A 15830-nucleotide genomic window follows, 5' to 3' on the forward strand; every position below is an offset into this window, starting at 1 on the left:
ATACGAAACTGGAGTCAATCTGTTACAAAATATGACTCGGAGATACCAGTCTATTATCGACATCGCTGATGAGTGAACTTACTATTGATGTAATTGCGTTTTAGTTCTAAGTACAAAAATATATTTTAAAATTTTGTAGAGAATAAAAGAGAGACGCGACAAAGTAAAGATAGGCAAGCATATACACTTGAATGTTGCAATATTTAATTCTTAACTAATAACTACTAACTAAATTTGATTATTAACTTCTTAATAACACTCACAATTATCAGCAGACAAACAGACTGATCGATACAGACTAATTTATCACCATTGATTGAGAGCTAAGAGTTTTATAGATTGTTTTAATGCTATTCTTAACCATACAATCTAAGATCGATAATTTTTGATAGGTTTTACAATATTCGCATTCACAATTATATTTTTTGCATTCTTACTTGCGAGAAAATGCTAGAAAGTTCCTTACAATTTGATTATATAAGAATAATGGAAAAAGGAAGAATTGATTTATGATATCATAATGTTCTAAAATTGTAAATTCTGTATTGTTTCACGTCTAACAATATACACAATCAGTACGCCACTCGCAGAGTTGTCATTTTTATCTTTCTTTTTCGGTATGATGGATAATTTCTTTTTCCGATAAAGTTATATCAGTTTTTCTGTGAATTAAGTCATACATGTTTTAATTAAATGGACTGTAAAAAATAGTTAATTTGTAAGCATTTAAATTTAGCGTGTTACTTACAATAATAATATCATACTGACATTATGAATCAAACACAATAATCAATAATAAAATAATTTAATTTTAAGTTACTTTCTAATTTTGAATTTAATCGATACTTTCTGAAGATTCCTCAGAGCCATAAAATAATAAAGCAACTCTATCTTCATTTAATACATCGACTCTGTAGAATAGGGGAGAAGAGTGAGAAAGAGAAAGAGAGAGTGAGTGAGTGAGAGAGAGAGAGAGAGAGAGAGAGAGAGAGAGAGAGAGAGAGAGAAAGAGAGAGAGAGAGAAAAAGAAAGAGAGAGAGTCTACGATAAAAGGAATCGGTGTATGTCGTCCTTGTAAAGCAAGTCTATTCTCTATCTCTATCTTTTTCTTGTAAAAGCAAAATATAAGACTACCTCCCCCCGTTCTCGTTCAAGTGGCTCAACGTACGGTGGAAACGACGCTGAAATGTTGGCTACACCGATTACTAGCGATGGATATACGAGATAATGAAAAGCCTCGTCTCTTCTGTTACCTCCACTTCCGCGTCCATCCCTCTCTTTCTTTCTCTTTCTTTCTTCGTTTCGCTAGAGTATCAGCGACGTTGCGCGCCTCCACATCCTTCTTCGTGTATCTCGAGATCTCGAAGAAGGGAAACCGGAGATTTTCACCGTGCCTACGGTCGTTGGGATTCGGTATTCAACCTGCTGGCGGTTCAATGACTGACTTCTTAGAACGCCTTCTCTTCATCTTCACAGTGGAATCAATCTGCTTGCCGATACGATAAAACATTACTTACTCTTTCTTAGCCACAGCGTCTTCCTTCTTCTCTTAACTCTCTCCTTCTATTCGTTTTTTCCTCAACCTCTCCACTCTTTCTTGTCTTTTTCTTTTTTTTTTTCTTTCTTCTAAGACACGAACATGAACAAACCAATTGCGCGTAGTAAGACGATCAAAGCACTCTCGTTTCCTTTATGAATGTTAAATATTAATTTTTTTCATAGAAAGTGAATATTATCCGCTCGCAAATAAATACGGATAAAGAGAATCAGATCTTTAAGTAGCTCTTTAGGTAAATCAGATCTTTTAGTAGATCTTTAAGTAAATTTGATGATAGTTTTTACGATCCGTTAAATGACAAATTTTATTTATTAAATTAAATTTAAATACGTTTGAACTTAAAAGAGAAACGACTTTTATGAACGACTTGATAGATTTCAAGATAGAATCGTTTGTCACTTATCTAATGTTTACGATTTATTTGGAATGCCTGATGCTGATATTAGTCATACAACTTTCCCACTTCGTCCTATCTCGATAAAATGAGTTTAATATTTAATTATTTATTATTAACGAATATATACATTTATTTAAACAAGAAAAAATATTCAACATTAAGTTGCAATAACGGATAGCCTTATTAAGTAACATTCGATTTCGAAGGCAAATGGTTAAAGTATTTTAGGGCGGGCGATCTTAGGCTGAAGGTTCTTCACAACGCCCTTTCGCTACCCTTCTCTTATCTCGAAATGCGAGCGGTGAACAGAAGATAATAAATAACTTAGGATACATATTTACTAGGGTGATGCAAAGGTCTCGTAATGTAAGGGTAAAATCCACCACTAATATCATACATCTACGCTTTGTTCCATCGAATTTCACGGAAACACGGATTCGGAAATAGCTCCTTCTTTTTGACTCACTCAACAGAGCTGACTGTCAAAGGTCGTGACGTAACTTTTCCTCCTGAACCCACGGCAATGTAATCTCATCTCCTTGCACAGAGCTTCCATACAACATGTAATGACAGTTCTTTGAAAGAAGTAGTGAGAGAGAGAGAGGGATAGAGGGAGAGAGGGAGGAAGAAGAGAGAAAGCATTTTCTGTTTCTCTTTCTCTACGAGAAAGAGCGAATAGATTGCGAACTTCGTAGAAAAGGATCACCGAAACGTGACTGCTACCGGCATTCGCTTTCTTCTCTTCGTATTCCTTCGAAAGAAGGACGATCATCATCACAGAATTACCTTCCGGATATCAACGTCCTGTTTTGTCTGTTACTTTTACCTCTTCACACATGACTGCTTACTGACTCGAATTTGAATAACGAATGAGTTCTATACGGCGGAGTCGATTCCCTTTATAATTACGAACAGGGTGGTCTTACCTGAATCAGATTTTGATTACCCTTTTAACGAACTCGGAAGATATACATAGTAGCGTTTTTGAATTTTGTTTCAGATACACAAATGGAACAGGGATACCGATCGGAGGTCCAGGAACGTGCTCTTATCGTATCTTTGCAGATGTTTAGTTTGATTTTGGAACGTGGTGTATCTCTGTTGAAAACACAATTGGATAGTGGAGAAGAACCTCGATTGGTCGTTGGAGAAGATATGCAGGTCCTTTTACCTGCTATTAAGGTATATCTTTTATAAACTTTTTGTATTCGTCTTTCTGTTTTAGAGAAAGTAATTTTACATGAGATATACGTGTAATTCTTCCGATTTTTATGAAACGTTGTATATTAAAAAAATCGTTAAAGTTAAGAAATAGATATTTTTGTTTTTGTTAGACTGATAATTCGGTTTTTTTTATAGTGAAGACAGTTCTTAAAATTGTGACATGACTTTTTGTTTGAATGTATAATTTCTAAATTGTTCGCAATAAAATTATTCTTACTATTGGTAAAATAAACTTCTAGTGTTCACATATTAAATTATTATTCTTAAATCAATAAAATTTGGATATTCGTTATTTCGGTCACTTCTATTAATATACGACAAGTTCGATAAATATCGGAGTTTCATAGATAAGCAAAGGTTAAATCCTGGTGTGAATTCGAGAGGAACGTATAAATGAAGAGGGATATCTGCCTCGAGGGTAACTCACGTTCGGATTCGGTCTTAGTTGCATGCGAACGAGCTCAAGCGGTCGAGGATTTATGAAACGATGTAAGGCTCGAGCCCACGCAAGATTTTTCGCCTGTGGCTGGTGTCAGGATCTGGACCTGATTCGTTCGTGTCTCGGCATATTATGCAACCATGATTAATACACCAATCGCATGTAATCTATACCCACTCGCTCACAAAGTTACATCGATAAAGCTCGGTCAGTGACGAGATTGCGATCGTATTGGTATTCTTCTTTTCTCTTCTTTCATTCGATCAGATCATACTTTGATGTGATAAATCGAATTTTCACATTGCATTTGAAATTTCAAAAAAATTGGTAGCAAAAGAATTTTTTTTTAAACCGTAAGAATATATTGCATATTTTTATTTTATTAGCTCTTTTGATTCGTAAAAAACTGAGTTAAATAATTGTTTGATCATCCTTTTTTTTTTGCTTTGGAGTAATATTAAAATACATACAACTCCATAATTATTATGATTTTAGTGACAGTAAAATTACAGTACAGCCTTGATTTGCAGTTAAAAAATTCATTATTACTTCAATTTCTCTTATTCTATAAAATTCAAGAGATATTCTTGACCAAACGAATTCCTTATGATCGTTGATTGCCTCGTTAACAGCCTGTTGATCTCTCAGGGATGATCTCTCGAGGAGGTGTAACATTTCTGCGTTGAGACCATTAATATTGGCGATAATGCGGACGCGATACAAGAGCGTTGGAATACGTTTCATTTTCCAAAAGATTGATGAATGCCGTTGAGGAGAAAAAAAGTCGAGTTGATCTCTATAAATAACTTATATGCAACAGCATTATTCGCTCATCTGTAGAAATGTATCTCATGCATTTCTTCTTTCTTTATAGATTTGGTGCGATTGGATGCTGTGCCACAGTACCGTTTGGAATCCGCCACCTTCTTGCACAGATTATAGAGTCGGGTAAGTACTTCTTTTACCTGAAAATTAAAACAATTAAAGGTTTTTGCTTCATCGTTAAATAGTTCCAACGTTTCGTCGTCAAGTTTCATTAGTTTATTCAACATAAATACATACATAAGATATGAAGCGTCGAATTTTAATAACCAGGAAATAAAGTTAGACATCCGGATGTATTAACATATTATAATTTCATGCTTTTCCTGAAAATTTTTGTTGGCGAAATGGTCACGTATATTAAAAATTCAGAGGCATGATTCGCGAAGGTAGGGAAGAATGTTCGATACTTCGAACTAGCCCATCCTGCGGTCTGCGGTTTGCGGTCTACAATAGTCTGCCTCTGACCATGCCAAGCTCGGTCGGTAACCGTCGTAATGTTTAGTTTCGCCAGCAGATTGCGCTACAATGCTAAATCTCGAAACTTCACGGTAAAATCACGGAGTTCCCTAAAATCTGTGATAAAATTGATCTTGAAAAAATCAAAGAGTATAGAAAGAGTCAAGATCTTTTTTTGAACGAGTCATGTTCATAAAAAAAAAAAAAAAAAAAAAAAGATTAATCGAAAATCCTTGACACAAATTAGAAACGACGATTTAAAAATCTTTTCTCGCGAACATCGAAAGATTCATAGAAGACGAACGGAACGAAAAAATATAAGAAGGTAATAGCTATTCGATCTTCTCGTAGCCTCGGGCCTGTTCGCTCGAAGCCGACGCACTTAGCACTTAGACCGATCGGCATTTACACTCGTCCGACCTTGGGAAACGCTCCCGAGAGAGGAAAGAGCGAAAGATTATCGTCGATGCGTGTTAGCCGCGCTCGGCAACGGGGTCGTAACCTTTACGTCTCCCAGGAGAGAGATTTTTGTGCTCGCAGGAAGAAATTATTGCTACTTTATCGCAATTAATGGTACACCTCGGGAATCTAGCGAATTTTTTCGTTTCAGTCCGTTCTCATTAAAAATATGGAAATGGAGTAAACGGTACAATTATTTCTCACTATTTAACTTTATTTTATCACGTTCTTCGTAATTTTAAATCAGCAGTATTTAGAATATATAATAATATATAAGATACAATATTTAATGAATTTAACTTTGGTCAGATAAAAATAATTGTCGCACGGTTTTTTCAATTTTTCGTGAACTAATATCTATGAGAAAATGTCTAAAGAACAGGAGACATGAGCATTTGTGTATGTCTATGTTCGTTCGTTTGTATGGCGTAGGTCACGGTCAACCACTGTATGTACTCGATCTGAGTTTCGTTCGTTCTTAGAAATTCTTTCCGCTTTCACATTTGCTTCTTTTGTTAATGTCACAACGAGCATCTTTTAATTTAAATGTTCGATTTTCCACATGGTCTTTCCTTTGTCAAACAAAAATTAATTAATTATGACCAAGAAAAATAGAAAGAAAAGGAGGAAAAGATTTGTAACCTGACTATCATCACGCCTTGCAAGCTCGTATGACGCATCGAGCAAGTTGTCATGTTACGTTCTGCCGATCTGCAGCTGTATTTGAACTATTAATTTAGGTTGACATTTCGGGTGTTTTGAATTATGGCTCACATGTTGAACTATTAATTTTCTCTGAGAACATTAATTTCTTTCTGGAGTAGCGGTACTTGAAATGGTTTTGCTGGTAAAGATATCAAAGCAACATTGAGACGATTTTGCTGGACCATTTTTACGAAAAACCAACAGATGAGAGAGAGAGAGAGAGAGAGAGAGAGAGAGAGAGAGAGAGCGAGCACAAAAGCAAAATTTTTCTCAGTATTTTTTAACTTATTTCTCATCAATTTTTGATACGTGTTTCTTCGTGTACGTGTTACTTTTTCTTAATTAAAAAATACCAGAATATGATCGGTATGATTTATTTTCTTAACAATCATTCTCTTATTTGTCATTTGAGGTCAAGATGATCTCGTATGAAAAAGACAGAAAATCTCTCTCTTTTTTTCTCTTTCTTTTTCTCTTTTTCTTTCTGAGATCGTGATACTTCTCTCCAACCTGTTTAGTTTTTGAAACACGATGAGCCCCGCATTCGACTCGTCAAAACAAGAACAAGAGAGTCATCAGAAATGTATGCTCTTTTTATATTCCTTCGGCTCTCGAACCCGAGAACCGCTTCTTTTGCAAGCATTTGCGGTCAACCATACTCCGAAATATATTTTTTTTAATTTATTATGGATGCAAATGCATTAAAAGTATGTATCATTTCCGAGCCATCGATCACGCTCTTCTTCCTATTGAAGTTTGGATTGAGAAATATTTAAACGAGTTCGCGTTGTCAATTGGCTTTAACTTCACACGTAAAATAAAAATCGTATCATTTTATCTGCGTACTTTACCTCAATGTTGCATGTAACCATCGATTACATTTTTAGCCGACAAATTTGCGTTTTATCATTCTGCAATTCTCTTTTCGCTTCTTTTCATTTAAATCAACCGCTAATATCTTAGATACTAAAATGTTTTGTTTTCAATATTTATTCACATTATTAACGTCAGTTCTATATCACTATTCAAATATTACTAGGACTAAAACCAATATTTTAATCACTTTTTTATATAGATTTTTTACTTTTACTTATATTCACATTGTAATGTAAAAATAAAAAGAAAAAAAAAACAGATACTACGAACAGATAAAATTAGCTCATTGTGGAGAAGTCGAAGAACAGAAAACTTATTACGTAATAAATTCGTCTATCATGCGAGAATACAGTGGAAGATAAAAATCTATTCAGTATTAAAAGTTTCTCAAGGTTCCTGCATCGACGCAACAACACTGTGTTGTCGGTGATTCTATCCGACTGAATAAGTTAATTATTGTTGTTTGCTAACGATTAACAATTACATACTTATGAATCAGCCATGTTTCCTTGACAAGGACGCTACTCGATTAAACCTTTCTCGATATTTAAGATAAAAAAGAGAGAGAAATAAGAAATAAACTACAGAGACTGCTATTTTGCATAATTTACGGCTGTCCATTAACGATGACAATCGATTAATTGAAGAGAGAATCGTTTACATTAGGTCGATCGATTTATTCATGTTCTTCCCAATTTAGGCTATTTTATTATTTTTATCTATAATTTACATATATTAAGTGTAATCTGTATATTCTCAGATCAATTTATTTATTATTTTATTATATTATATCTTATAGATCAAGTACATATATATAAAATATAGTATATATATGCAGAATGAAAATGATCTTTTTCTAGAAAAATATATAACGACATTGTATTATTCCTTCCTTATATATGGAAATATCTTGTTGAAAATTTTCAAATATATGAATTCATGAGCACACGTAAAATAACAATTTATTGCTTTCTTTTACGTTCGCACTCGATTTTCTTATTTAATTTGTGAGAAATCGTGACTGGATGATAAGGAAAAGACAAATGTCGCTGACCAATGGATCGATAAATAAAAGTCTAATGCGAGGTCATTCGCGGTTTATTGAAAACGATCTCTCCACTAGCTGTACTTGCGTTTGTGCGGATGCACCTCTCAGATATATCCGGCTTCTTTATTTACCTTCGCATAGGAAAAGACGCAAATTGCCTATTCCACTTGGCAGCTTACTAAATCACACTGGATATTTATTGGCCTCGTAGGAGCGAGAAAAGAGGAAGTCGATTGCTCGATCTCGGAGATTCTTCCAACTTTTCATTATTCGTACACGTTTTATCAAAGTCTTTGCCTTTTCTCCTAAGAATGATAAAACTCTGATTTTAATTGTAATTATCTTTTTATTTCACAGACCACCTGGAGACGTTTGGAGTAGATTAGCAACTATGGCAAATCTTTTGGATAAGCTAAATTACACCAGAACTGTTTTGATACAAGCGAAAGATGCCGAGAGTCGTGAAGACGGTAAGATCATCATTCTGTTTATTAATCTTCAATAAAACAAAATCGAACTCTATAAGTAAATCATAAATATATATTTATAAAATGTACGAATTCGAGAATAAATATCTTTTTAATCTCGAAATTGCAAAATTTATCGCGAATAAAAAGGAAGTTTTCAAGCAGAAAAATTAACATATTTAAGATAATATAATAAATGAAAATCGATTAATCTTTTACAGAAAATACTAATTCTTATTACTATCAGCACAAAAATTACAGTTTTTAACAACAGATTATATATTATTGGACAGCTATTAAAGAATATTTTTTGAGCCTTTGATAGCTCTGAAATGTGTCGACCAAATTGCTTTTACTCGTTTTATCTTACTTTTTCCCTCTTTTATTATCTCTCTCTAAGTGCCGGCAATTATTACTTGTGGTCTAAAGTTAAAAATACATTTGTAATCATTCGATTACATAAAATCATAGAAAACCGATAATAATCCATTACAATCTCTTAATTTGGCATAATTCGAAAATATTAAACATAAGCACGAAGGATCGATTTGTTTCATGAAACCAATTATTGATTACATTGATATTCGATCAATTAACAATCACGTAATCGACAAACGATTATACTCACTTAAATAGTGAATATAATGATACGATTTAATGCATACGGATGACAAGTTGCTTCACGGTCAATCGGGATAAGTGGACGGATAATTATAATAATCGGCTTTACCACTTATATATCAGGCATAAAAAAATCAAATCAATATGCGCCATTTAGAAGCCCAAGAATGATTTGCAATTTAATGCGTTACATATATTGTCTAAAACGACGTGGCGCATAAACAAAGTACCGCGTAATTACATTCTCACTTATTTAATATCTTAGAAAGTTATAAAGAAACAATGAAAGTAAATTGTGTTTTTGAAGATTTATTCATCTCTACGTAAAATCATTTTTGTAGGATAAAAGTTTTTGGTCCAATTAATTATAATTCATAATTTTCATATTACGATTACTATCGACAGGATATATTATTTTGCGTGTTTCATACAAATGTCATTGATGATGGTGAAGGAAGTGCATAACGGATGATACGTCGCATTCCATACGATTCTCTCTCTCTCTCTTTCTCTCTCTCTCTCTCTCTCTTATTCTCTTTTTTTGTTGTCTCCCTCACTCTAAGACACGCTGGACCAGCTTAATCAAAAAACTTGAATCCTCAAACGGCAAAGTCGCCGATCGTCTGTTGACCCCCACAGCAGAAACTGCAGCAGTGGCGGTTGCATAACGGTGAATCCACTCGATGTGACCACTGCAATGCCATACTCTTCTACTCGTTTACAAGCCTACAACCAATGATCCTTCGTTGTTGTCTCATAGGTGCGCCACGCCCGATTGCTACTGTCTACCATTCTCTCTCTTACTCTTTTCTTCACCCTCTGTCTTATTCCATGCATCTTATGAATACTTAAATCACATTGCCCTCGAGCCCATTCACGCGAGGATCTTGAGAGAATTCCATGAAGAATCCACGTCCATCTGTCAGGCTCTTTTTCCACGTGGAAACAAATTTGTGATAGAACAATTACAAACAAATTATTTTGGAATTTTAAACTGAAAATATATAAGAAGAATACACCTTTTAAAACTTCGAAAGAAAATTTTTATTATATAATTAATTACTCCATCAATCCAGTGATCAATAAAAAAGATATCTCTTTCTAAAAATTCGAAAGACTTTGCCATGTGTGGCCTCGTGTCCAGAAATAATGTATCCGAGAGATAAACGACACAAAATTATCGTTTAATGACTAATTGCCTTTATCTGATGATAATAACGAACGGAATATTAAATGTTTAATTTTACTCGTGATCATTACATTACTCGTTCAATGATAATCTATAATGTCGAAAAAATGCGATATTTTACTGCATTGGTATTTTTCATTTCGCTCGCATGATAATGTACCTATAAAATTTCTCCATTTCTTTATCGTTTTTCTCTCCAATTCGTGATAAAAAAATGCGAATAAAAAAGAATCGATTTCGTTTAATAATCATGTAATAATCTTTTTTTTTTAATAGGAAAGGTGAAAAAACTTCCTATACGCATTTCAATTGTAATGAATTTTATTTTGTACTTTTTGCTATATTTTACAAATTATGTTTTCTTTATGAATATTATTCTCTGTTACGTATATTTACTTATAGTATAGGTGATTGTATCAATTGTATTTTAAATTTCTTTACCAATGAAGTAAGGTTTCACTTTTTGAATAAAAATCAAAAGGATTGATGAAAACTGTTTCAACAATTCAACAACACTTATTACTGTATGTTAAAATAAGGATATATTTTATTTAGATTCATATAGATAGATACAAGTTCAAATTTAAGATATTTTAAATTAAAGATTGACTGAGCGAAAAATTAACTAAAAATGTACATTCAACTTAACGATACTTTTTGATTTCAAAGAATGACAGTAATTGAAAAATTACAATAGATATGATTGAATAATACCTTTCGGTTTCAGAAGTTGACGCTAAATGAAAGAGAGAGATAGAGAGAGAGAGAGAGAGAGTGAGGGGAAGAAATATTACAATATATACAATTTAATAATATTTTTGAATTTCGAAGATAAACGCTGGATTAAAAATATGCAGTACTTTTATAATACTTTTATAAAAATATACAGTACTTATATAATCTTATAAACTGGATTCAAAAACTCTACTAGATGTGTTGATACTTGTATAATAGGAATGCAAGTAATACCTGTAAAATAGGAATGCAAGATATTACAAAGGTTGCCAGCGTGTCTCAAATTAAAGAGACGTGTACAATTACATGTTTACATTAGAAGTTCGGGTCATAAAATTTATACAGTAGTATGGTGGAAAAGAAAGATAAGTAATCACTAAGTCAGGACTCAAACACTTTCTTAATATTACATTATTACATGCAACCGTTACTTCATTAACTATCCCACAGACGAGGCGCGATTTAGTCGGTCGTGTGGGTCTTAGAATAAAGTAAGTATATAATTCAAGATGTTTAACGTAATATTGCAGAAGAAGAAGAAGATTAGTCAGTTGGTCCAATGAGCCAAGAAACAAATCTTTACTTCTCTGATGTTACACGCGATCGTTACTTTATTAAACACTTACAATTAGTAAACGACGAACTATTTAATGAATTGTCTACTTCATGTAATAAAGTGAGTTACGAATGACTCTGCTAGAAAAAAAAAACGAATTAAAATTTAGATTGAATTTAAACTTGCGACGTTCTGAGGTATGCCATGTAGCTGTTTATTATAATGACTCCTCAATTTAAGGCACCCATGGAACTCGTAAACCGCGAGTAGTTTACTATAACAACAGATCTTAGCCTGTTTGGCTAGCAATTACCGCGATATTTCTCGCCTAGCGGACTTGTATCCGAAAGTCTGTAATTCGTTCAACGTTTAATAGCTCACATTCCACGACAGATCATGTGATAGATAACTTAATTAGGCAGGTAAGAAAGCCTGTATATCCGTTTCTACAAATATTCATAACGTGATGGTGAATCGATCGGTAATACAGACTTCCATGTAATCTAACGGTTAGAAGTAGCGTTGTTAGTACTTACATGTTCTGATCGATGATTGCCCGGATCTAATGAGAAAAACGAGAACTCTGGTTGCTTCCGTTCTTATGAAAAAATTCGAATAAACGGTACGATAAACTTGAACTCGAACGAAATATGACCTAGACGTTGATAAACGAAGATTTTATATGCTATAAAAAAATTGCATTTTCATTGTATTGTTCTCGTATTTATGTCAATAATCCATTACATTTAGTCAATTAATCAAATAATAACAATAATTTTATAAAGGATTGATATAATAAATTATGGTTTGATATTAATTAATTATTAATGAAAAGCTTAATTAATCTCGTTAACATCTGTCTTCGATGCGATATTATTGTTTCTTGCATATTGCTCTAACGAAGGCCATAATAATTATTTAATAGTTATGAATTGATGATAACTAACTACTATATATAAGATCATTATTACTATAATCTAATTTTTAATTAACATTCAATTTTTAGAATAATTTTAAATTATACGATTACTAAAGTAAAAAATAAATTGTCCTACTTCGTAGTGACCTTTTGTAGTCATTTATGTAGCTAAACAGGTCTTACGTACGGATTGAATCCGGATGGTTGACAACGAGCGTTCTAGTTTTGTATTTTGCGTCCTTGCACGCGGTACACTTATTTCAAAGTCGAGTATGTCCTGGCCAACGACGAAGCATGCACGTCATCATGAATATGTCGTGTTGCACGTGCGGTTCTGATAATACCGCATGCATGTTAGTCGATCATGCCTGACTAGAACGATCTTTCGACTACTGTAAAACGTAACCACTTTGTTACTACATATTTTTTTCTCGAACTCATTTCTTTTTTCTTTTTTTATTATCCAATTTTATCATTATTGAGCGGTCGGTTTATTGAAGATTCTTCGCTTATTGTCTATGATTTTGTAATAGCTCGAAAGAGAGGCAATAAGATTTATAAAAAAAAAGATTCAAGACAATAACGGTATATTCAGTAACATGTTCCGTAATGTCAATTTGTTGGCTTAGTTCTCTCTCACTCTTTCTCTTTCTCTTTCTCTTTCTCTTTCTCTTTCTCTCATTCGCTTCTCTTTTCTTTGTTACCTACACATTACACTCGAGATACAATGGATAAATTGAACCAAGGTACAATCGTGGACTCTGTGTTGGGCGGACCACGTACCAAGTCGAGAGGAATGTATCGTGAAGATCGAAAGAGGGTCCTCTTCTTTCATTCTTTCTTTCTTCTTCCATTTTCTTCCACACTTTTTTTCGTCCTTACCTTCGGCCACTTCGCACGATCGGTTCAGTGAAGAAGAAGAAGAGAGGAAAAAAAAGCGAGCGAGAGAGAGAGAGAGAGACAGACAGACAGACAGACAGACAGAGACAGACAGAGAAAGAGAGACGAATAAGGCTCTACATTATCCACTTAACGGTCTTCGTTTAACAATAAATTCCACAGCGTAATTGCGTTTTTACGTCGACGACAGTAGTATGAGAGACAACTTTCGAACTTCTTTTCTCTTTTTTTTTCTTCTTTCTTCTTACCACTCCCAACGTATTTTATCGACGATAAATTGTTCCGCACTTGTTACCTTTTCGAGACTCCTGAAAATAATTATACGTACTCGGTGATAGACGAACATTCTCGTAGTTGACACACGACATATGGTGCAACATTAATATAATAATGATTTAGATGCGATCATAAAAATCGTAAAACGTTAGACGAGGACGGACGAGAACCTGTCAAGTAGTATGGAAATATAAAATAATTATGATTCGTGTCTCTATAACGAGAATACGAATCGAAACCTTTATTGGACGATAATAGAAAACTGGAAGCTACAACTGGTCGATTATTTTTCAAATGCATTCTATGAAATATAAGGAAAGGACGGATCTCGATCTCAATTATTGTCTTTACGATCTTAATCTCTTCGAATGATGTGGATTGCTTGTATATGTTGTAACTAATTGCAGTAGATTTCCATAGTATAAATAAAATGAGGAAAAACTAGAATGATCGAAGATAGAATCGATTGTATAATCGACCCTAGAGAGAATAGATATGTTTACGCAATGATTTTCAATATGTGAGATATATGGGATCTTAATAAATGTTTTGAAATTTTTATTTTCTTAGAACTCGAACTAGTGAAGTTGCCAGAAGATACGACGTTGGCAGGATTCACGCCGTTAATGTCGAATCCTCAAGATCCTTGTTACGTAGAGAAGACGGAAGACATGGTAAGTGTTTAATCACGATGGAAATTTTTCATCTCTTCTCCTCGGAATGATATTGAGAAGTTTTAAATGTTATCGATAATTACAATATAAGCTATCTGATGTACGCACTTCATAAACTTTATTAAATCTGTAAATCACGAATCAGTACGTATATCCGATCGATTAACACAGACTATAGGTTTATCGGACGTATCGATCTCTCGATTGCATACTAGTAGTACGATATCATCTTAACTCTTTAACTTCGCTATAGTGCAACTTGTCGATGCCTTTCAGGATATCGCTCAGGTCTGTCTAAGGATAAGCAAAGTGCTTTTCTTCGGCCAAGTATTTCTGTGTGGACTGGAGACACCGGTATTGAAATTGCAGAAAAACGAAATTGGTATGAGCGAATACGTATCCGTAGTAGAAGCATCTAGCACCAGTTCGCCAAGTTCACCGCCTGAACAGGTACATTTTATATAAATTTCATGAATCGATTACATCGAATAATTAGATCACGAACCTTGTAATATTTTATATTTGCTAACTGGATTATAAATGAAATTGTTCATTTATTTATCATTATCATTAATCATATTTACATCGCATAATTATCAAATGATAATATTTGAAAATTGTGTCTTCTTGCAGAGCGATTCGGAACTCTTTGTGGAAAGTTACAGTGAGGACGAGGACGGACCACTTTCTACAATGAAGAGATTGCCGTCAAGCAATGACGTATTCGACGACAACGGGGCGCCTCTGGCTCTTGGAGAGATAAGGTCGCTAATCGAACGGAAGGAGGAGCTCGAGAGGAAGCAACGGAAGCAAGATCGTCACCGGCAACGAGTCCAGGTGAGTGGTAAGAAGGCATCACCAGTAGCACGCGATCGACTGGCTCCTCCGGCGATAAAGAAAGACGATCCATCGATTCTTCGCTACGATAGATCGCAACTTCAATCCTACCTCTTATCGCATTATTCCCGTACCCATCGAAAGCTTCAATCGTGATAATTCTTATCCTTCTCTCTTTAACTCTAACGATAAAGAAAATATTTGAATGCCTTTATTGAAACGTCGGTCGATTTCTTTCCCCATTTTATCTCTCTGTTTTATAATAAAATAATAAGAATTTTTTCTTTTATTGGAAGAAAAATATTTTTTTTCTAGACAGATTTGATCTTTTCGCTAGCATTTTTTTTCTCCATTTTGTTTTTCTCTTTTAAAGGATATAAGGAAAGAAAATAGTCGGATAACGAAAGTTGTATTTTTCTCACTATTTCTTTCTTTTTTTTAGACGCTACCAGCGAGAACATTGTTTTGTCTTATATATGTATGTACAAAATTATGCAGATATAAGTTTTAGTCATAGTTACTCGTAAACACGTAAAATATTTCTAATAGGGGTTATATTCCTGTTCCATACTCAATATAAACGGAACTAGAGTAGAGATAAAAAAATAAAAATTATTGTGTGGTTTTTTGAAATTTATTAATACTGAAACTATTTAAACTACAGTAACG

The 15830-nt window shown here is 33.7% G+C and overlaps 1 protein-coding gene across 5 annotated transcripts in view; it reads left to right on the forward strand.

Moving 5' to 3' along the window:
- The window catches only part of LOC118445764 (telomerase-binding protein EST1A), a 130737-nt gene that overhangs the window by 69318 nt on the left and 45589 nt on the right, over positions 1-15830 (forward strand). For all 5 annotated transcript variants that reach the window (XM_035875634.2, XM_085654924.1, XM_085654927.1 and 2 more), the window contains exons 18-23: positions 2956-3137; positions 4493-4566; positions 8345-8457; positions 14221-14324; positions 14601-14774; positions 14958-15161. In XM_035875634.2, the coding sequence (XP_035731527.2) occupies positions 2956-3137; positions 4493-4566; positions 8345-8457; positions 14221-14324; positions 14601-14774; positions 14958-15161 (851 nt within the window). The remainder of the gene's footprint in view (positions 1-2955; positions 3138-4492; positions 4567-8344; positions 8458-14220; positions 14325-14600; positions 14775-14957; positions 15162-15830) is intronic.

The sequence above is a fragment of the Vespa mandarinia genome, chromosome 1, assembly GCF_050613455.1.
Source record: "Vespa mandarinia isolate Hongniang chromosome 1, ASM5061345v1, whole genome shotgun sequence".
In the NCBI taxonomy this organism is placed as follows: Eukaryota; Metazoa; Arthropoda; class Insecta; order Hymenoptera; family Vespidae; genus Vespa; species Vespa mandarinia.